General features: G+C 44.8%; 1 protein-coding gene across 3 annotated transcripts in view; it reads right to left on the reverse strand.

Moving 5' to 3' along the window:
- CCDC60 (coiled-coil domain containing 60) overlaps window positions 1-22,772 on the reverse strand; it is a 167,650-nt gene that overhangs the window by 76,386 nt on the left and 68,492 nt on the right. For all 3 annotated transcript variants that reach the window (XR_004278087.1, XM_032310644.1, XM_032310642.1), the window contains exon 2: window positions 19,015-19,094. Coding sequence is in view for 2 of the 3 variants with exons in the window: in XM_032310644.1 (XP_032166535.1) it covers window positions 19,015-19,094 (80 nt within the window). In the remaining variant the exon portion in view is untranslated. The remainder of the gene's footprint in view (window positions 1-19,014; window positions 19,095-22,772) is intronic.

Below are 22,772 nucleotides of genomic sequence, written 5' to 3' on the forward strand. Positions count from 1 at the left end.
GGACCCATTCTCTACAACGACACCTTGTGGTAGCAAAGAGCAATGGCAGCAGAGGATGCAGTGAGCCTAGCTTGCTTCTCCTCTGGGTATCCAGAGGTAACCAGTAAATCTCTGTTTGTTAGACAACCCAAAGAGGGAAAGTGAAGCTCCCAGAGCAGACACTTGACTTCCTGAGACACCTCCTGTGATGGCTAACTGGAAAAATAAAAGAAGTGGGACTTAAATCTGTAGCCTCTTTTGTATTACAAAACAGGGTCTGATGATATTGTAACTTATTTTGCTCTTGAGGATGGGATTTGTGGGTGTGGAGGAGGGACGTAGGCTGGTTCGGTTGTTATCCATCCTTTTCTCTTTCCACTCATTCAAGCAGCTTACTCCACTTCCAATCAAAGTAATAGTAATAGGAAAAACGCTAATAACAATAAGAGCCAGCGCTTACTGTGGCGACTCTATTCTAAGTACTTTCTATGTGCTGACCAATGTTATCTTAAAAACAGTGTCCAAGGGACGCCTGGGTGGCTCAGTTGGTTGGACGACTGCCTTCGGCTCAGGTCATGATCCCGGAGTCCCGGGATCGAGTCCCGCATCGGGCTCCCAGCTCCATGGGGAGTCTGCTTCTCCCTCTGACCTTCTCCTCGCTCATGCTCTCTCTCACTGTCTCTCTCTCTCAAATAAATAAATAAAATCTTTTAAAAACAGTGTCCAAAAGGGATCCAGGTAGCTCTTTTTCTCTCAAGGTTAAGAGCAAACTATAGCATCCTTAATTTCTTACAAGTTGCATGCTCTCCAACACCTGGGTTTCCAATCGGACGGGAATGAGACATTTCCGGGTCCCCTCACAGGTGATCAGAAAGTCTGACCTAAACAGTGGTCAGGCAGTCTGTATGAGGGATACACACTGGCCATCAACTTTTCTGGTTGTATTGTGTATTTAACACTTAAGCAATCCAAGTGCCAGACATGTGCATTTTGACTCATTTTATTTTCATAACTGCCCTGGGAAGGAGATTTCATTATTCTCCTCATTTTACATATGAGGTCAATGAGACTCCAAGATTAGGTCACTTGCCCATATATAAACACCTTATCAGGGGCCGAGCCAGGATTTCCGCAGGCTCCCAAAGTCACGATGCCCTAAACTATCTGTCGGTACGTTAGATCAGGTGAAGGGTGGGTGCCCGGGAAACCAGTTTTAAAGATGTTTCTTGTTCTTATCCACTTCTGGAATAGAGTCATGAGGAAATTAATACCTGTGGAAATATATTTACAAGCATTAATTTTGGAATAACAGGGTTTAAGCTGCCTGCTATTTTTTATTATTGTTATTGTGTTGTGCTCCTGTGGGTTGTGGGTTGGACGAATGACAGAGTGTCACTTTTCTCACAGTGGGCTCTCTCGTGGTTTTGGGTCGAGCATCCCAAGTGCTGCGCCCAAGCACTGTTCAGGTGTTCTGCGATGAGCTTGGCAAACCTGTTTCTGGCTTTTTAATGCAATTTTGTCTTCTTTCACTTTTAAGTGAAATCATGACTGCAGCATGTCAATAAACACTAAGAGAAAAGACCTGGGCAGAGACGTGGTCGGAGGCTATAGCCTGTTTCCGGAAAATTGGAAGTTTTCACTTGCATCGCAAAGGGTGAATGGAATATAGCCCCCCGGCAATAGGCTTATCTTGGCACAAACAGTCTGGTTCATCTAATGTGAACCGTCACTTCCGGGAGGTGGGGGCTGGGATTACAGGAAGTGCTAAGTAGGACAAGTATTTTATGTGAGGAATCCTGGGGCTGGGAAATGACCTCACTGATGCAGGCTGGCTCTGCCTGTGGCTCAGCTGGACATGGCCAGTAAATTTAGGGGGGGTCATATTTCACGAATACTTTACGTTTTCATTGTGCTTTCCATAAACTGCTGTTACTGGCTGCTGGAGATGATGCTAAAGGGAAAACGGGCAGAGTCATGTCTCATATTTTCATCCTCTCACCCTGTAGTTCTTGCGTTTCTCTCATTTCTTAAGAGGAGCTCATTATGTATCAAACATTCCCGAGTTAGCTACTTTTTAGCAACTGAAACACACTGTAAGTGTAAAGACTTCTGTGAAGGGTCCAGGACCTCAAAGCTGCTGGCATGCTTTAAGAGTTTATCCTAAAGGGGGCGCCTGGGTGGCTCAGTGGGTTAAAGCCTCTGCCTTCAGCTCAGGTCATGGTCTCAGGGTCCTGGGATCGAGCCCCACATCGGGCTCTCTGCTTAGCGGGGAGCCTGCTTCCCCCCTTCTCTCTCTGCCTGCCTCTCTGCCTACTTGTGCTCTCTCTTTAAAAAAAAAAAAAAAAAGCCTCTGCTTTCGGCTCGGGTCATGATCCCGGGGTCCTGGGATCAAGCCCTGCATTGGGCTCTCTGCTCAGCAGGGATCCTGCTTCTAGCTCTCTCTCTATCTGCCTGCCTCCCTGCCTACTTGTGATCTCTGCCTGTCAAAAAAAAAAAAAAAAAGAATTTATCCTAAGGAACTAAAGTAACAATGATCTAACTCTGAATATATCCATCTCAGCATTGTTTATATAATGGGAACAAATGGAAAACATCGAAGTCCAGCAGCAGGAAATGGGTTGGATAAATTATGCTATATTCTTACAATGGAATATTATACAGCCATTAAAATGGTTGGTACGCTTGAGTGGATATTTGATATTGAAGAATGATTGCTGTTTTTTTTTTGATGCAGTGATGTTATTGTGGTTGTGGTTTTAAAGAAGAGTCCTTCTCAGGGTGCCTGGGTGGCTCAGTGGGTTTAAAACCTCTGCCTTTGGCTTAGGTCATTATCCCAGGGTCCTGGGATCAAGCCCCACATTGGGCTCTCTGCTCAGCGGGAAGCCTGCCTCCCCCTCTCTCTTTGTCTGCCTCTCTGCCTACTTGTGATCTCTGTCAAATAAATAAATAAAATCTTAAAAAAAAGAATCCTTCTTGAGATAGTCATTTAAATATTTACAGATAAAATAACAAATACTTCAGAATAATGAGGGAAGATGATATGTAAATGAAAAAAATTGGCTATGAGATGATGGTTATTGATCTTAGAGGTTAATTATATTATTCTGTCTGCCTTTATGGCTATTTAAACATTTTCATACTAAGAAGCTTATTTTCATACTAAAAAGCTTAAAAAATGAAGTTGGACATGTGTATGTGTTGACTTAGAAGTTGTTCATAATCTGTTGCTAAATAAAAAATCAGGTTACCAAATGGTATATGCGGAATGGTTCTTTTCCCTTATAAAAATTACATGTCCATATAGAGAAATATTGGAAGTGGATAGGCCAGAATATGAATAATCGTTCTTCAGTGATGTAATCATGTGTGTGCACGATTCTATTACTTATTTATGTCTACTGACTTGTGTTTTCTAGTGTTTCAGGATTGACTTATTTGTGTATTTTTTTAAAGTTCTTTAAAATACAGGGCTTGGGATATAGGACGTGTCTTCTAAAGCTGACCATATGCCAGCTCTGTGAGCCCACAATTCCACTTTTAGGTATATTCTCACCAGAAATACACCTGTTCAGTGAAACACATGTATAAGAATGTTCTTTGCAGCTCTGTTCATAATAGTCTCAAAGTGGAAACCACCCAAGTGTCCATCAGCACTGAAATGGATACACCGTGCTATCTTCACAGAATGGAAACTAGATAGAAATTGAGAGAGAGAGAGAGAGAGAGCACAGACTCTATCCATATTTCTTTGCGAGACAGTGGGGATAAAACTCAAAAGAATCATGTTGAATGGAAGCAACCAGATGCTGTGAGAGTGCCAAGTATATACAATTTCCTTCATGTAAAGTTCAAAACAGGATCAGCTGATCTCCGTCTTAGAAGTCAGGATGGTGACTTTGGGGGGCAGGGTAGGGTAGTGACTGGAGGGGACACGAGGAGGCTTTCTGGGGGCCCTTGGTAATGTTCCTTTCCTTAAGGTGGGTGTGAGTAACCTGGGCGTGTTCGCTTTGTCAAAGTCTGTTGAGCTGGAGGCTTAATGATTTGTGTGCTTTCCTGTATTATGTCATATTTCAATAAAAATTTCCAAAAAAGTTACAGGGCTTAATGCATGCAGCGTCTGCTCTAAGTGGTGGATGAGTGCTTTATTATGTAGCCTGTGGTTACATCCATTAGAGTAATGGCTTGTTCAACAATCCCCATAGGAAGAGATTTAAAATTAATATGGAAATCCAGTACTAACCGCTAATTTGCAGTCTCCACTTATGAACTGTCCATCTTGACTCCCCTCACCCCCAATCATATTTGCTCAGCTCTCCCTAAAAACCGACCCTCCAAGGTTCAAAACCTGGGCTTGGGTGTGATGTTCCTCATGTCATGCTGAGCTCGGCCTGGAGCCCCCTGACTGGGGACTGGGAGGAATCCATGAGATCATGATTGTATTATAACATAGTTACAGTTACTCAGGGTACATGGGTGATGTAACATATACCGCTACCGTTTATCAAGCACTTACCATGGATAAGTGACAGGCACTGTTCTAAGTGCTTCCCATGTATGAACTCATTTAATCCTCACAGGAGCCCTGCGAGAGGGGGGAAGTATTTATGCAATGCCCACTCTGGGGCTCCAAGAAATTGGGCAGTTTGCTCATCACGATGTGGCTTATATGTGATGCCTTTGAATTCCCTGGTCTCATCTCTGTTCTTGGAGCATTAGAAGGGCAAAGGGAGGGAGTGAAGTACATCAGGAAATCTGATACGTGTCGTCTCCTTTTGTCCTCATCAAAGAAATATTTGGAAGGAGGCATGGATTCATCCTACAGATGAGAAACTGAGGTTGGGGGAGGTAAAATGACCAGAGCAGGGTCACTCCGTGGACAAGGAAGACAGGACTGGGGTGTCTTTTTTTTTTTTTTTTTTTTTTTTTTTGGTCTGTATTACGGTGATCTCACAAAACCAGCTGAAAAACCAAGACTACCCTTTACTGGTTTATTCTGACATTCCTCACCCATATCTGTTCTCGCAAACGCCAGCACCAGGGTGAAGTAGGTCTTGTTACCCCTGTACCCCATACCACAGGTAAAGCAACCAAGGTCTAGAGAAATGAATTGATGTGTTCATGGCCACTTAGCTAATAACTGGTAGAGCTGGGATTTGAACCCACCACTTGATGAGGGAGCAGGAGGCTGGCTGAGAACGGAGCAGGGGCTGGCACCTTGCACCCCCTCTCCACACACTCCCCTTGGTAATATGTGTGACATTTCACAGGCACCCCTGACTGCCCTAAAAGAAGAGCAAATGGTTATCTTGCAGAGATCACAGTCCTGCAAGGCAGGAGTCTCTCTTGGTTTACAAATGTCCTTGAGATTTACAACAAAGAAGTTGCCTTATCAATAGCCCAATTTCCAAAGATACATAACTCAGTTCCTCAAGCCCTAACGTCACCCTCCCCTCCATAAAAAACCGAAGGAGACGGAGGTAGAAGGAAAAGTAAATAAAGTTAAATTTCTTTTAAAACCTAAATCTCACTAACAAGGACGTTTGATAGCAGGAATGTAACATTCCACCAGGAGACTCCCAATTGTCTTTATGTTAGTGCCTCATTAGAGGGAAAGTGGCCTTGGCTTGATAGTAACCAGGCCTTCAATATCCTGACAGTCTTCTTTACCCCAATAGCCCTTCTGAACAACCCTTTGTCCTCACCTACCCAACTCCTGTGTATATAACCAGCCACTCCTCACAACCCGGGGCAGCAGCTCTTCCTGCCCACGGGTCCTGTCCCTGTGCTTTAATAAACCACCATTTTGCACCAAAGATGTCTTAAGAATTCTTTCTTTAGTCGTCAGCTCCGAACCTCACCCCACCGAACCTGACTTAGGTTCTGGAACTTCATCATTTTTGGCGAGCCAGCCAGGAGATTTATGAGTCTTTACATTTGGACTCTGAGCTTCGGTGCAAAATTGGTGAGTACTTTCTCTCCTTTCCTTTACTCTCATTCCAGGGTTTTTTCAAGGAGTATGGTCTTATTGGAACACTTGCATGTCAATTGCTCAGGCTGTAATCCTCTAGCCCGTGGCTACTCTACGGGGAGGAGAACGTCTGCCTTTTGGCTGTAAGTTAGTACCCTGGCCGGAATGGCAATAAGACCCAGAAACTTGATGGCCTCTCTTTATTCCTGTTCTTATAGAAAGTTGTCTCTTTTGGGCACGGGACAGCCACCTAAGTCACCAGGACGGCTGCCAATCTTAAGACTCCCGTGTGAGGTTTCCTCCTGATTGATCTAATGTGATCCCCTCCACATCCCTGGCCTAGCCACTTCTGGCCGCGAGACCTCCACTGGGAGCCGGCCGAAACCAGTACCCGATTGAATTAAAACGCAACCGGGGACCGTTTCCTAGGGAAGTTGGCTGTAAGGACCACATGTGTTGGAATGTCGCTTAGACCATGATGGATTTCAGACTTTACTGTTTCTTGTCAGTGTCTTCTACAAACTGCCTAAAGATATGAAATTGGGTAATTTCCCCTTGCCAAACTTTTCTAGTATTTCTATGGGTTAAAATGGCAAAACAGTATGCAGTCTTCAGGACAGACAATGAGCATGGCATGGCACAGCGTTTTGGTCCATTCACCAGGCACCCATCTGTAGCCTAGGATGCGATGGGGAAGTGGAGGGACGCCGGCACCCCTCCAGGGCCTTTTATGGCAGGAATGTCTTCCCAGGGAAGGCAGGATGGTGATCAATAGCGATATCTTGAGGGACGCCTCTGGTCGCTTTTGACACACAGAAACCTCTGACATACCCTGTGTGGGACGCCACCCAGGAGTCGGGGGATTTGGTAATGGACCTTCATTACTTTTCTGGAAGCATGGCCTCAGTAGGCTTCTTCAGTTCCCAAGGAGTCTACCTTGGGGTGCCTTTTAACCCACTGGAAATAATTTGGATTGCAAAACTTAGGAAAGGACTGAGCTCCTGTAACACTGCATGGCCTCAGTGTGATCTATCAGTTAGGTCTCCTCTGCAGGAAACAGGGCAAATGGACCTAGGATACCTAGGTCTTTATTGCTCTGCACCAGGACTCCAGACTAAGGGGCTTTTGCGGAATGTGTTTGCCCAAATAAGTCAGCTAGTAAACTTTCTCCTGACATATTCGATGATAATTACGTAAATAAGCCTTCTTCTAGTAAACCCAGGTTGCTGGGCCATCCCTAGCAAAGGGGACTCTGGCTTTATTTCTCTCTGTTTCTCCTAATAGATGTGGGGGCTTCTCCCTCACTCACTTCCCGTGTTAATGGCTATAACTGGAGCCAACTGGGGTTAGTCTAACTCGAGACAGAGACCATAAGGAATATTCCCAAGCAGCTGCCGAAACTCTCTTTGTTTCGGGGAAGTTTCCCTGTGTTCTCTGGCCAACTTGGACTGCCTAACCCCTCCCCCCTTGCTGGTGGGAAAGCATGGCGTCTGCTCCTCTGTTGGGCCTTATGAGCTCTAAAACCGGGAATCCTTTCTCTGCCTCCTGGAAGCACTTTGTTTCCTCTGTTTTCCCCTTCTGTTTCTGTGCACCAACGTGCGTGCAGCCTGCATGACTAGCCTCTAGATCATGCACCACGGCTCCTCTCTTCACTGTCAAGGAGCAAGAAGAACACCCCCTGGACCTAACACCTCCCCACTCCAGATCTTCCCACGCATGTCTCAGGTAAACATTCAAAGTGGAGTGGGTCCAGGTGGAACATAAATCAGAGTTGGAACTAAGTTAAGTTTGTTGGTTTAATTAAGATAAGACGTGTCTTTGAAGTTACAGCAGTAAATGTGAAACTTTTATTCTATCAAAGTTTACTGAAGGTCAGATAAGCTTGTGTTATTTGTTAAAATTTGTTAGTAAAGAAATGACTAAACTGATGGTTAATTGTCTGTCTCAAAGTTCTAATGGGTAATTGCTGAAGGAACTTTCAAAGTCTTTGGTAACCTGAAAGTTTTAAAGTTTTGCTTGGATGACAAATGGAATTAAATTGTGGACATCTAGGTCTTAACCAAACAGGATAAAATGCTAAGTCGTTAATTACTGAATGTAGGTTTGTGCTTTTGACTTCTTACTGCAAAGAAACTAAGAGTATTTAAATCTGTTGGTAAATTTGTTTTCCACTTAACTGATTCATAAATTGCCACCTGAAGAATTCTGTTGTAACAGTTCACAATCGGTTAATAACTAAAGGTGTTTCTAAGAATACAAAGTTCTGCTTAGTGTAACTAAGACTGATGGAAATAAGAGAAACTCTGCAGGAAAGTAGATGATATGTAAGAAAGATTTAAAGAAGGGAAATCTTCAGAAAAGGAATTTTAGCTATGGTCCAGAATGGACTAAGATCGAAATGAATGGGTTTTAAAGGTACATTGGTACAAGACTGAAATTGTCTCTGTTCAAAAGGACAATGTTTTCTTAGATCAATTGATCTGCTGTTAAGAAAATGTAAATGGTTTTCTCTTTGCCTGCTCAGAAAAACCAGTTTCTATGTTTTGTTTTATCAGGTGTTTAACATCCCTAATTATATTTAGGCATGTGTTTTTAAACTTTCTAAGGTTTTAGCAAATGTTGACAAGATTTAAATTGTAAATCTCTTTAACTCAGGCTTTTCCTTGATATGTGAAGTACTACTGAACCAGTGATAAACCTTGGGTTACATTTGGGAAAATGCTATAACTATTCTAGAGATTCTATGCACTTCCTAAAGTTTTAATGTTTTGAGAGATCATCGCTTGTAATTGTAATTATGGGAACGTTATGTGTCACAGAAATTGTAACCTGATTTTCTTGCAGCTAAATTGTAAACTCCCGTGTCTCTTTAGCTCTAACCATATCCATTCTGAGTTTTTGTCATTTATAATTGTTTTAATTTTCTTGTAAAATGAGTTTTATCTTCAAGGAGATTCCTATAAAGGACTTTCAGGACAAATACAGATATTTGATGTACTTGAAAATCCTAAAACTGAAATGGGTAAGAATTTCCAAAACTGACTAAAGCCGCATTCACCAGATTTAGTAACATGGGACTAAATGAACTAAAAGATTATAGTGTTGTGTCTCTTAATGTTTTGTCTTATTTTAAACATTGCCGGTTCTCTCTAATGTTTGCTCTTCCAGACTAGGGATACTTTTTCTTAAGTTATCTGTAACTTACAGAGATGTAAAAGTGCTCAAGGCATTCAAATTTTCTCTCTATATGAACCCTCTGAAACCAAAGGTCTCAGTAAGCATTCTTCCATGGCAATCAGTCATTTGCATAAGTTCAATAAGAATCTGTTCTCCTTGTAACAGGACACCATTGGAAACTGGTTATTTTACCAAGGCTTTGACTGGGATGTCATATTTGAAAAGACACAGATATGACCAGACAGTTTAAAGGAACTAAGGTTGACTTTATGAAACCTGGAGCCATAAAGCCCCTTGGGACTGTTGGCCTGATACCTTGCTTACAGAGTTCCCAGCAGCCTCACCAGGTGAGTAAAGAATGTCACTCCTTGGTAGGTGCAGTCTCGGGAAGAGGAATTCGGCCAAAGGTATTGCAGGCATGCCTCATGGCAAGTACAGGGCTTGGCTTCTGGCCCGGAGAGGCTACTAAAAGTTCAACCTAGAGATTCCTTATACAAAGTTCCAGCAAAGCAGATTCTAAAAGATCTATTGATCACACTCACTGTTCTTGCTGAGCTTATGTAAATAATGGGCCGAGTTTGTTAAAACTGGACTTGTTTCACAAGTGAATTAGTCCTGATTTGGCTATCTCTGTAAATGAGGGTTATTTTAGAGAGAAAAATTATGTCTTAGTAACACACCTTTATGGTTGTTAAATTCTAGATTTGATTGTCTTTAAATGCTTGTTTACCTAAGCTAAACAATTTGAGGTAAACTTCAGAGAAGTTGCACAATAGCTTCTTTAGTCGATCTTACTATTTTGTGGGGATATTAGCAGAACCCCGTGGCACATGATTAAACAACTGGAAAATGGGATTGATTTCCCCTACAATTGTATAACTTAACTAACACCTTATGTGTGGCTGGGATAATGAAATTGCCTAAAAGCCAGCCTATGCACTCCATAGGATTAACTATGGACTTGTGGAGACAATGGATGACCCCACTTTCTTTATGAGTGGATTGTATAATGCATGGGGGACTCCCCTTATCTCTTGACAAGTTTTCTCCCACTTGACAATGATCCTCTGTAATCAGGATATTGTTAAGGCTGGACCACTCAAAGGTCATCTTATTGGTTTCATCCCTTAGTCATATTTATCCTAGAGGCCACCTCTGTTGAGGTGCGATTGCAAACAGATGCTTTAGCTAAGCATAGAACAGCCCTCATAAAAAGAGCCTCAAAGCTCACTATGGGACAGTCCCTGACTGTAATGATGTCACATCAGGTCCAGATTTGTCTTAGAAGCCAAAGGCCACCAATGGATGATGGAGGCCGACTTATTAAATACTGGGCTACACTAACAGATATGCCAGAAATAATACTTAAAACTTGTCAAACTTTAAACCTAGTTACCTGTATGCCTGAACCTGACCACTGTACTTCTTTCTCTATAGAGGATTTGCCTAGATTCATGGGTGCATTACTAAAACTTATCACCACTCCAGCTAATCTCCCTACTTAATACCGAAGTGTCACAGATACGCAAGGCAGTCCTACAAAATAGGATGGCCTTAGATGTCCTGACAGCAGCCCAGGGTGGCACATGTGCAATTATCAAGACAGAATGTTGTGTGTACATCCCAGACTATCACAAAAATGTCACAGGAATAATAAAGGATATGAACACCCAAATTAAGGCCCTACAAGATCCTTCTCTCTCTCTCAGTGAATGGTTAAGTTCCTGGTTTGAAGGAGGACTATGGCCAAATCTCCTTCTCGGGCTTCTCATTCTTATCGCCTTATTAACCTTAATATGTTGCTTTGTTCAGTGTTTCTCTACTTGGTGCCGAGACTCCATTGCTGCAATGACTTCACCACGACAGATGATCCTTACCACGCGCAAAGACACTCCTTCACTGTCAGCGCTGGATTCAGCTGCCTCCGCCTTTCGTGACTCCTCCACTGATCAATGTTGACCCGAGTAGGTAGGGACAGCTCTACACCCCTATTCAGCAGGAAGAAGTTACAGAAGATGAGACCTTCCACCTTCAACCACCTTAAAGATTTAAGGGTCAAAATTGTTCAGGGGGGAATGATGAGGGAGCAGGAGGCTGGCTGAGAACGGAGCAGGGGCTGGCGCCTTGCACCCCCTCTCCACACACTCCCCTTGGTAATATGTGTGACATTTCACAGGCACCCCTGACTGCCCTAAAAGAAGAGCAAATGGTTATCTTGCAGAGATCACAGTCCTGCAAGGCAGGAGTCTCTCTTGGTTTACAAATGTCCTTGAGATTTACAACAAAGAAGTTGCCTTATCAATAGCCCAATTTCCAAAGATACATAACTCAGTTCCTCAAGCCCTAACGTCACCCTCCCCTCCATAAAAAACCGAAGGAGACGGAGGTAGAAGGAAAAGTAAATAAAGTTAAATTTCTTTTAAAACCTAAATCTCACTAACAAGGACGTTTGATAGCAGGAATGTAACATTCCACCAGGAGACTCCCAATTGTCTTTATGTTAGTGCCTCATTAGAGGGAAAGTGGCCTTGGCTTGATAGTAACCAGGCCTTCAATATCCTGACAGTCTTCTTTACCCCAATAGCCCTTCTGAACAACCCTTTGTCCTCACCTACCCAACTCCTGTGTATATAACCAGCCACTCCTCACAACCCGGGGCAGCAGCTCTTCCTGCCCACGGGTCCTGTCCCTGTGCTTTAATAAACCACCATTTTGCACCAAAGATGTCTTAAGAATTCTTTCTTTAGTCGTCAGCTCCGAACCTCACCCCACCGAACCTGACTTAGGTTCTGGAACTTCATCACACTGACTCCAAAGCCGATGGATTTTCTGATTGTATTATTGTAATTGATTGTAATTGATCTTACTGATTGTAAGCCCTCCAAGCCTAGCTAGAAGACTGAGCACCTCGCCAGCCATCAGGGAAATAATTTCAGAAAACAAGGTTTTGTGCAAACCTTTATGTAACCAAGGGTTCAAGATATTTGGATACTTAAATTTGAAAACATGGTCTTATAGTCAAATTCTTTTTTATGTGGGATCTTCTAAGGTAGCCCTAGCCACAAGACAAAGAATTAAAAAGATATTTACCCTCAGTGGAGAGCAGCACAAGAAAAGCAAAGAAAATTTGCCCTGGAACTATGGTTAACTAGACGTGTCAAAGAGACACGAAGACATCAGTAACAGAGAAAAAAATGGGCAGGGCCTCTGGGTCACATTCAAGATGATAAAAATGCAATTAACTTGAGCAGGTTCCTCCAGCCCACAGCAGTGACCTACCCGTTGGGTATGCGGCTTTTTTTTTTTTTTTTCTTTTATCAGTTCTAGCCTAAGGACGCGGGGCCAAGTGCTTGCCTTTATGGAACAGGTCGGGGACTCACTAATATCCACGCGCTGGCGGCAGAGTGTGGGGGTGAGGGGACATGGCGGGGAGGACTAAGGTCTTTTTTGAATGATTCATGAGGTGCAGTTCAGAAGCCTTAACTTCGCCTATATCCAAGACTTTGACCTGCATATAAATCCATGATCTTGAATAATTCTGGGGCTTTGAGGTAAGTCTCAAGTCAGGGGGAGGGGTCGGGGAAGAATCAGAACTTCTAAACAAAGAAGTTCTGAGTTCCAGGCTCTGGACATGGAAGTCCTGGGTGTTGAATGGTGAGATGCCGAAGTTACTGAGAGCCGTCAGTGGGCGTCTGAGGTCAACAATAATTCTTCAAACTATTTAGATTCCCTGATTAAAAATCAGCCTCAGGGCGCCTGGGTGGCTCAGTTGGTTAAGCGACTGCCTTCAGCTCAGGTCATGATCCCAGAGTCCTGGGATCGAGTCCCACATCGGGCTCCCTGCTCCTTGGAGAGTCTGCTTTTCCCTTTGACTTTCTCCCCTCTCATGTTCTCTCTCACTGTCTCTCTCTCAAATAAATAAATAAAATCTTAAAAAAAAAATCAGCCTCATCCATAAAGGGATTTGAGTGAGGTCTGTTCCTCCTGTTGGTCTCTTCTGTACCAACCCTCAAATCGAATCAACAAGGTGTCATTATAGACACCAAAGCCTCCTTTTGAATCTTTTAGTTTAGAGATGACAAATAAATTACATTCTGGGTAGCAACTCTAATCAGTAGGGCTGCTTGTCTGGGGTGCTGGGTTGCAAGGATTTTCAAAACCAAATCTGGGCTTAAATGAAGAATGCTGTGATCCACTCGCGATGTCTGCCTTGGACACAGGAGAGAGAAGTGGGGGTATGTCAGCCACAGAGCTATCATCCTGGATCTAACTTTCAATTAAATTATTAGTCTCATCTCTTCTTGTTTCCGAAAAAAAAAAAAAGTTGGGTGACTTACTGTACCTACCAACTCAGACGCAAACCATATCTCAAAATGAATGTCCCTTATTGAACACTGTCAGCTCATAAAGAATTAATTCATCCCATCAACAAACCTTTACTTGGGGACCATGACAGCAGACGTGTATAGTGTAGACTATGATAGATCTTACGTCCTAGTGAGGGAGGCAGATGTGAACAAGTCATTGGAACACCTTGACCCAGCTCTTCCTTTGTCGCTCACATCTGATCCATTACCCAGTCCCGTGGCTCCTAATAAACCCTGAATCCATCCACTTCCCTCCAGTTCACTGCTATTTGTCTGCCAGGCCATTGTCAACTCTTACAACCCTTCAGCTGGGCCCTACGTAGTGGATGGAATGTTTTCTGAAACATCAGATCATAGGGGCGCCTGGGTGGCTCAGTGGGTTAAGTCTCTGCCTTCAGCTCAGGTCAGGATCTCAGGGTCCTGGGATTGAGCCCCACATCGGGCTCTCTGCTCAGCGGGGAGCCTGTTTCCTCCTCTCTCTGCCTGCCTCTCTGCCTACTTGTGATCTCTGTCTGTCAAATAAATATATAAAATCTTTTTTAAAAAATAATAAATAAATATATAATCAGATCATAATCTTCTCTTGTTCAGGGCCGTTCAGTGGGTTCTCATTACATTTAGGCCAACACTCAAATGCTCACCATGGCCTATGTATGAAGCCCGAGGCCCATCTCTCCAAGGTCATTTACTGCTTCTCTCACCCTCTCTCACTCAGCTCCAGTCCCTCTGGATTTCTCTCTGCTTCTCCAACACTTCCAGCTTGTTCCAGCCTTGGCACACCTCCCCTTACTGTCGTCTGGAATCCACCCGTGGTCTTCTACCTCTCTTCCTCCTGTATCTTTATGGGGATGGTTCTTTCTCTCTCTCTCATCATTCAGATGTCAGCCCAAGACCTCCTTTACAGAACGGCCTCCTCTGCTGACTCTCGCTCAAGTAGAAGCTTTCTCTCCATTGCCATGCTATGCCCAACATCTTGTTGTTGTTGTTGTTTTAAGATTTTGTATATTTATTTGACAGAGATCACAAGTAGACAGAGAGGCAGGCAGAGAGAGAGGAGAAGCAGGCTCTCCGCTGAGCAGAGAACCCGATGCGGGGCTCGATCCCAGGACCCTGAGATCATGACCTGAGCCGAAGGCAGAGGCTTAACCCACTGAACAACCTAGGCGCCCCAGCACCTTGTTTTATATTCTCATAATATATAGCCAACACACCCCCCAAATCCTGTCTAAGCACTTGATAACTTGTTTGCTGTCTTTGTCCCATTTTAAGGCACATCATTGCCCCTTACTCACTGAGGACAGGAATTTTGACCTTTGCGTTCACTGCCATGACTCCAGTGTATGCGGTGATGTCTGGCTACATCTGGAAGTACCTGATATTCAATATTTGTTGAAGAAAATGAGCACAGAAAACTAAGGAGGAACCAAGAAGTGCCTGACCTCATAAAAAAAAAAAAAAAAAAAAAAAAAGTTTCTTCCTTTGCCAAAATTCCACCTTTGTTCTTTCTTTTTCTTTTTTCTTTTTTTTAAGATTTTATTTATTTATTTGACAGACAGAGATCACAAGTAGGCAGAGAGGCAGGCAGAGAGAGAGGGGGAAGCAGGCTCCCCGCTGAGCAGGGTGCCCGATGTGGGGCTTGATCCCAGGACCCCGGGATCATGACCTGAGCTGAAGGCAGAGGCCTTAACCTACTGAGCCACCCAGGCACCCCCACCTTTGTTATTTCTAACTGCCTTGCTTTAGCCGTCTGCCAAGTGCAGCTAGAAAACAGCATCTCAAGCCTCAAAAACACTTTTGTAATCTGTGCCCTGCTGGGGTCTGCTGGGGCTCATGGGGAGGGGGGTGATTTATCACCATTTATTTGCTATTGCCTGTATACCCAACTAAACTTCGCCATGGGCAACTCATGGCTTCAGGTCAACGTTTTAGCTGCAGAGTTGTTTATTTTACTTAAAACTCTCACAATAAAAAGCGCCAGCAGCTTTGGAAGAAGATATGCCATTGGCTGCACGAGTCACCCAAGAACGGGGCATGTGCAGGCCGGTGCCCCAGGTTGTCGACTTCCGCTAGGATGCAGCACGTAAGCGCTTAGCATGTTGCCTCGTGCCACAGACGTCTGGCGGAGCGGGTGAGCAGGAAAGCAGTTAGACTTTTATTCTTTTTAGCGTCATGTTAAACTGGCCATGAAACTGGGGATGGTGCAGCTGAATTATAAGAGGGCTGAAGTATTAAATAAAATCTAAGAGGTAGTCAAGGTGTTTGGTTCATGGGGAGCTGACGTCTAATAGGAGGCGAAGCTGGTCTGAAACACAGTAAGTGGAAAAGACAACATTTCCTTTGCTAATAATTCGCCTCATTTAGTCCTGGGAGATGGGCATGCTGGGTTTGTGTCTCTCGGAGAGGTGATTTCCCCAGCAAAGCAGGGTGTTTCCCACTGAAGGGGGCACGCTGTTGCCTTAGATGTCAGTGGGATCCGGGAGTGTGGCCAGATGGAACGTTTTATTGTCGTTTCTCGTTTTCTTGCTCGTGGCTTTTCTGCCTGGCCTCTTCCCCATTCTCTTTCATGTCCTGCAGGTGGACAGGCTAAGCCTGTCCAATGAGGACGTTCAATCCTAGCGAGTCTCAGATCCGTGGTAAATGTGTCTGGCTGGAGTGACAGGCTCAGCTTGCCAGTTCAAGTGTGGCAGGAAAGCCACTGTCTTCATCACCTTTTGACGAAACCCCTATATGCTGCTGGATTAATAGAAAATTCAACCCGGGTCATTTTTGGGGGACATGTCCCTAGGGATGTGCGGGAGAATGCTTAAGGATCCTCTCTCTGGGTGAGGGGGGAAAAATAAGCCCTGATTTGTGGCGTTTGTGGATTTCTGTGCCATCAGTATTTCCCCGGGGGCTGATTCTGAGCCTCCAATGTGATGTCCGTAAACACCGAGCTGGGAATTCATTTACAGGATTTCTTGTTAGGTGGCGCGCCCACCGGTGCCGTAGCCAGAAATAACCTCAGGAGTACACGTAGCAGTGAAATGTACAGAACCATCAGGAAGTGATGGGTTTGGGGGTCTTCGTGACCTTTGTTTTAATATGATGTATTTAATTGTAAGTTTATATAATTTTTAACCATAGCTGTGTTTAATAACGGGTTTGCAAATTTCCTGAACACTTAGCGCCCCGTTTGGGTTACAAGCTGGCTCGACACGGCTTGTGGTCCTTCTTGGTCTGGATCGAGTCTCAGTAGCTGGAACTTACATAGATCAAGCCATCTGGTGGTACCTTTAGTGATCAACTGTCTGTCTACAGAATACAGATGATTGTAGAAACTGTCATTTCTCAGACTCTAGAGATACTGGTAGGCACTTGCAGCTGGGGGTTTGGGTTAGAATCATCTACATTAAGGCTGATCATAATTAGCTGGTAAGAACCAACCCGGTCATAATGGTTGTATGGCCAGGGTCTGGCGTGATTCATTGACACCCATGACGTACGGTGGTTCTGTATTTTGAACCTTGCTTCTGATCCAAATTCTGTGCTGCATTGCCCGATTCCTTCTGGAGCCTGAATATCCTCCAGTCATGACCGTGGGTCAGAGTCCAGATCCCTGCTGAGGCGCTTATCCTCTGTATGTGATTCTCTTTCTCTGCTGCCTGTCACAGATGCTCTCCCCATTCAGGTGACTCTTGACTTCCTGACGCTACCTCTCACCATTTCCCAAGGCATCAGCCTCAAAAGCCCTCTAGCCTGGGTTCAAACACCGTAGAGGCCAATATGTCCACCACTAACAGGCGAGTCCTTGTGGATCTCAGCCCTCAGTTCTGAGGCCCAAGTTCATTCATATGCTGTCCTTGAGCTCCACTCCCCGTGAGGTCTGAGACTGGGGTCCATCAGCTCTTGAGCTGGTGACATTCTCTGCAGGATTATCTCAACATCGACTGTTCAGTGAGTCTGCTTGGGCTGTCATCATAGAATGTCACGGACTGAGGGACGTTAAAAACAGACATTTATTTTTTCTGTTTTGGAGCCTGGAAACTCAAGATCAAGGTGTCGGTAGGATTGGTTTCTCCTGAGGGCTTCTTCCTTGGGTTGTGGACACTACTTTCCTGATATCCCTTCCTCTTCTAGTAAGGACACCAGTCCTGACGAATGAGGAGCCCATCTCTGTGACCCCACTTAACCTAATTACCTCTGTAGTGGTCTTGTCTCCAAATACAGTCATTGGGGGTTAGGGCTGCAACATATGAATTGGGGTGGGGGCAACACAATTCATTCCAAAACAACCACGGAGTGCTTGGAATTCGGGTGGTTCAAACGGACATGGCCCTACACATAAATTCATCACTTCTCTCTTTGCATCATTTTGTCACTTTTCTTCTTGTATGAAAAATGGAATATAGTAGTTCATTAATATTTTTTATATCGACAGCATGAGAAATGAGAACGCTTTGGCTATCTTGGGGCAAATAGAATACGGTATTAGAAGGACTACCGCCTGTTTCTTTTTGCTTTTTTAAAAAAGTGTGGCTGCTCAAAAATTTGAAATCCCATGCACAACTCGCATTACTTTTCTGCTGTGCAGAGAGTGGCGATACCTGCCTTTGTCCCTTCGTGCCGTTCCTCCTTCCCACCGTCCATGCCCACACTGCCAGCCTCCTGCTGGGCTCAGCCATCCAGTCCCGTCGGCTGGGCTGCACGCTGGGGAAAGTGTGGAGACGCAGGCGGGCAGTGGAGACAGACGTTTTCAGAGGAGGGAGATGAAACAAGGAAATGTGTCACCCTGACTGTCTGTGGTCTGGCTCAGAATGGGAGACAAGTAAGAGAGACGGGCCGCCCACAATGCCTGTATGACCCCCTCTTCACACATCCTTGTGAGAGTCTCTGTCCCTTACTCTGTCTCCAAGTGCTTTGCCAAGAGTCCCATGTATGACCCTACCTTGGAACATTCTAGGTCCCAGAACAGAGTTAAGGGGTGAGAGAGAGAAAGAGCTCAGCTCACCACCCAGAGATGACGAAGATATGGTCCTGGACCTCGGCTGGTCCACACTGTCAGTACAGGAAGGGGCTGGGCAGTGCGGTGGCGGAGGGCGGGCGATGGAAAGGGACGGCTCTGTGTTTAAGGCTACGCAAGGGGGCGCTTTATATACATTATTTCATCCGGACCTTCTGGCGATCACATATTCTATTAATTTTACAGGCGAGAACACAGACACTCGGGAAGGTTGTCTGACTCTGGGCTACCATGCTGTGGCCTAAAGTAGAAAGGAGAGATTTTTCTGGAGCACTGGGAGCTCTCCCGAGTTGGATTCAGGTCCAGGAAGGAAAGCAGAAGGAAATTCTAGGCAGGGACTGACATGAGCAGGGGTGCAGCCATCAGCCCAGTGTATGCACTCCCCAAAAATTCCAGCCGAGGGCTACTCTCCTGCAAGCCTTCTGCTGAACATTTAGGCTTGGGGCTCGGCAAAAACTTGGAAGGACCCCCACCACCACCACCACCTGCTTATCCATCTGTTATTCCCTGATGGCCTCACTCACCGGCTTCGTGCAAGGTCTTTTTTGAGGTTTATTATTTCCTTGTCCATATACTTGATGCTCCTCATTGGCTTGTCTGGCACCTGATGGGAAGGCAAGAAGTGAAAGATAAAAGTGTTCGTATAACCCTTACAAACAGAGCCGGGCTTCAGGAAGCCCGTGCGTTCATCTGAGATCTCTGACCAGGTTGAAGGGGTGCTGGGTGACACAGTGACCTTCTCTACACCAAAGAGGGGCCACGTACACAGTGGAACTAGCAAGGGCTTTGGAGACAGACCCGAGCTCTGACCCTGGTTCTGTCTTGTGGCTGGCTGTGTGATCTCGGACAAATTACTCGACCTCTCTGGGCCTCAGTTTCTTCCACAGAATGGAGGAGTAATTTTTACGTTGTTGTGACAAGTAAATTCATTGCCACATTCCTGACTCATAGCAAGCATCTGATAAATGGAGGCTCTCATTAGCATCATACTCAAAATAAAGCGAAGAACTAAATGTTAGTAGTCGTTGTTGGTCACAACACATGCGCTCCTTGATACCCATCACCCGGTTACCCCATCCCCCCAGCCCCCTCCCTTCTGTAACTCTCAGTTTGTTTCCCGGAGTCCAGAGTCTTTCATGGTTTGTCTCCCCGCTCTGATTTCTGCCCACCCAATTTTCCCTCCTTTCCCCTGTGGTCCTCTGCTCTACTCCTTATATGCTGTGATGAGCACTGGGTGTTATATGCAACTAATGAATCGTTGAACATTACATCAGAAACTTACGATGTACTCACTGTATGCTGGCTAAATGAACATAGTAAAAAAATAAAAACGTTTAACAATCATGTAAAAAAAATAATCGTTGTTGGTGGCATAGGCAGCCGATTTGGAAAGCCGAGTCTTGTCAATGTAGATATGCCCAGGCACTTTTTTCCCCTCGCCATCCCCAAGCAGGGCTTAAGGAGTAAATTATCCAGGTGGTGGTTCATGGTTTTTCCCTCCCTCTCCACTATTCATTTGCCTTGCCTTGCCCAGCCATGAGGGAGACCTCACAAGACTTAAATTCATTACTCAGAGGTTGATACCAGGTCAATGTAAAGAAGAGAGTTAAATTAACTGTATTCTAATATAAAAGCCACTTTTCTCAGCCCCGGCTCTGCGAAACAATAATAAGACCATTATCTGGATTACCCTGTCTTGAAATGAATTCCAGCAGTACTAATTTTTTTTTAATCAAAGGAAATCTCAAGAAATTATGGGGAAATGGGCGCTTTCAGAGGAAGCTGGTGGGAGAATGCATTGCAGTGACTTTTGTGAAGGGCGATTCGTCCATGCATACTAAATGCTGCGATGGCGTGCTTGCCTCCGGATCTAATGATCCTTCTGCTGCCGGGCATCCTATGGGAATATCCCGGCGTGGACACGGAGATCCATCAACAGAATTGCTCACCGGGAGGCTGCTTGTGAGAGCAAACTCTTGGAAGCCACCCATATGTCTTCCCAACAGAAGACAGGCTAAATAATTATGGTGCATGTAAACAGTGGAATAGTATGCAGCAGTTAAGTGGGGTGACAATACAGTGATGGGAATGTATTTACTGTCATACGGAGATGTCTGAGTTCTTCGAGCGGGAAGTCATGTTGCAATGTATCACAAAATTCTGTTTTTTTTTTTTAAATGATCTGTGTGCATGTGCATATCTCCAAAGATGCGGAAAGCCATTACCCCTCCCCCCCTACCACCAATGAAGGGAGTCTCTCTGAGGGTGGGATTATGGCGAATTTTATTTTACTTTTCCTAAGCTTATGTGAAATTCCTAGTGCTCTGCAACAAGCATTACTTGGCTATGTGATAAACAAAGAGAAAAGATTACAAAAAACCTTTCAGTGACCAAGTGAAGTTTGGCAAAGGCCGACTGGTAGGGCTGTGTGGAGAGTGTTTTCCCAACAGCAGAGTGAGGACCGGCGGTGTGCTCACCCGACGGAAATCACAGTGTGGCACCTGACGCCTGGGGGGAGGCTCTCATCACCCAGCAGCTCTCATCACCCGCTTTCTCTGGAAATGAAACTGTGCGGTGATGTCTGCTGCTCTGGGGATTTTACACGGAACGTGGAAGGGGAGGGGGGCGGCTGCATGGGAGGCGGCTGGCGTGTGTGGCAGTGTGGCGCGGTGGAGAGTGGGCATCTGGAGCTGGGGCGAAGGGACTGTTTCTGGCCTGCCTGATCCCCAGCTGCTTTTCTCCTGGGTCACCCAGCACACGTCCTGTGCCAGGCGGATAGATGAAGAATGGAGAGTCTCGGGGCACCTGGGTGACTCAGTTGGTTAAGGATCTGACTCCTGATTTTGGTTCAGATCATGATCTAGGGTGTGAGATCGAGCCCCTGTCAGGCTCTGCACTCAGTACAGAATCTGCTTGAGATTCTCTCTCTCCCTCTCTTTCTCTCTGCCCCTCTGCCCGTTCACTTGTGCATGTTCTCTCTCTCCAAATATATAAATAAATAAAATCTTAAAAAAAAAAAAGGGGAATGGAGAGTCTCTGGCAATCCCCCAAAATACTAGTCATGCCTCTCTTCTCTTCCACTCTAAGGTACCAAAAAATCATCCAGGATAGCCTCAAATAAGCTCAACTAGATACGAAACAGTGGGATCATGTATCAACTTTATCTCCGTGGGTATTCTTAACCATGAATTACAGGTAATATATCTTAATACTCCCGGGTGTTTCAACCCCTTGGCTGAAAATTAATGACACACCTGTCAGTTTGGACCTTGAAGGATGGGTGAAGTGGGGGCGGCGACAGACCCCCAAGGAAGCAGGTAAGGATCTCCAGGAGTACTTTCTAGAACTTCTACATGATGGACATTTGCTTTCCTCACACTCCAGGATCTCTTCAGCCTCCGCCTTGATACTAGTTCCCTCATTAGACCATTTGCTCCTCTCCCATGGGGGCACTTGCGCCATGGTGGATAGTCATGGGACCAACGGCTGGGTTGTTCTGAGTGACTGCAGTCAAACAGTGCAGCCCATCTCCCATCACAGTGACTGGTTTAGGAAGTCTTATGATGTTGTTTGGGCAAATGAGATGCAAGCAAGCATTTGCCAGGGGTTTTTAGAAAGCATGATTCCTAGATCTTTTGAGGAACCACAGGCAGAGAAGTCTTCTTTCCTCATTGACTATAATTGGAGAAGCAGATATCCCTGGGAGTTGCTGGCAGCCATTTTGTGCCCATGAGGGTTGCCAGCCTCCAGCTGAAGATGTGGGGGAAGGCAGAGAAAAGAGTCAAAGAAAAACTTGTCCCGTGGTGCCTTGTTGAACTAATCAAGCATCTCTAGACTTTTCATGAACTTCTCTCTTATTATTTAAGCCAGCTTGAACTGGATTTTCTGTTACCTACAACCATAAGATTTCTATCTGAAATATGTCCTTCCTTGGGTGTGCCAATAGATCAAGAATTATTTTAACTTGTCCTCTTTTCCCTTCCCTTTCCTTCCTCTCTTGGGTGACCAACATCAAATGACATCCATCTTGGTGCATTTTGCAGTGAAAACAATGAGATTGGTCATGTTGAAATCAAACATTTGAAGTCAAGGTTACCTTTTCCTAATCCTTCTCTTTTTCTGAGCACCTCATTAACTCTTCCTTGCAGGACCAAAGTAACTTTCTTAAAGCATATTGTGAATTAAAAATACTTACAAAGATAAAACCAAACACACTCAAATTTCCCTGCCAGATAATTTGAAAATACGCAGTTGAGATGCTGCTTGAAGTCACAGTTACGTA

Source organism: Mustela erminea, chromosome 13 (genome assembly GCF_009829155.1).
Source record: "Mustela erminea isolate mMusErm1 chromosome 13, mMusErm1.Pri, whole genome shotgun sequence".
Classification (NCBI taxonomy): Eukaryota; Metazoa; Chordata; class Mammalia; order Carnivora; family Mustelidae; genus Mustela; species Mustela erminea.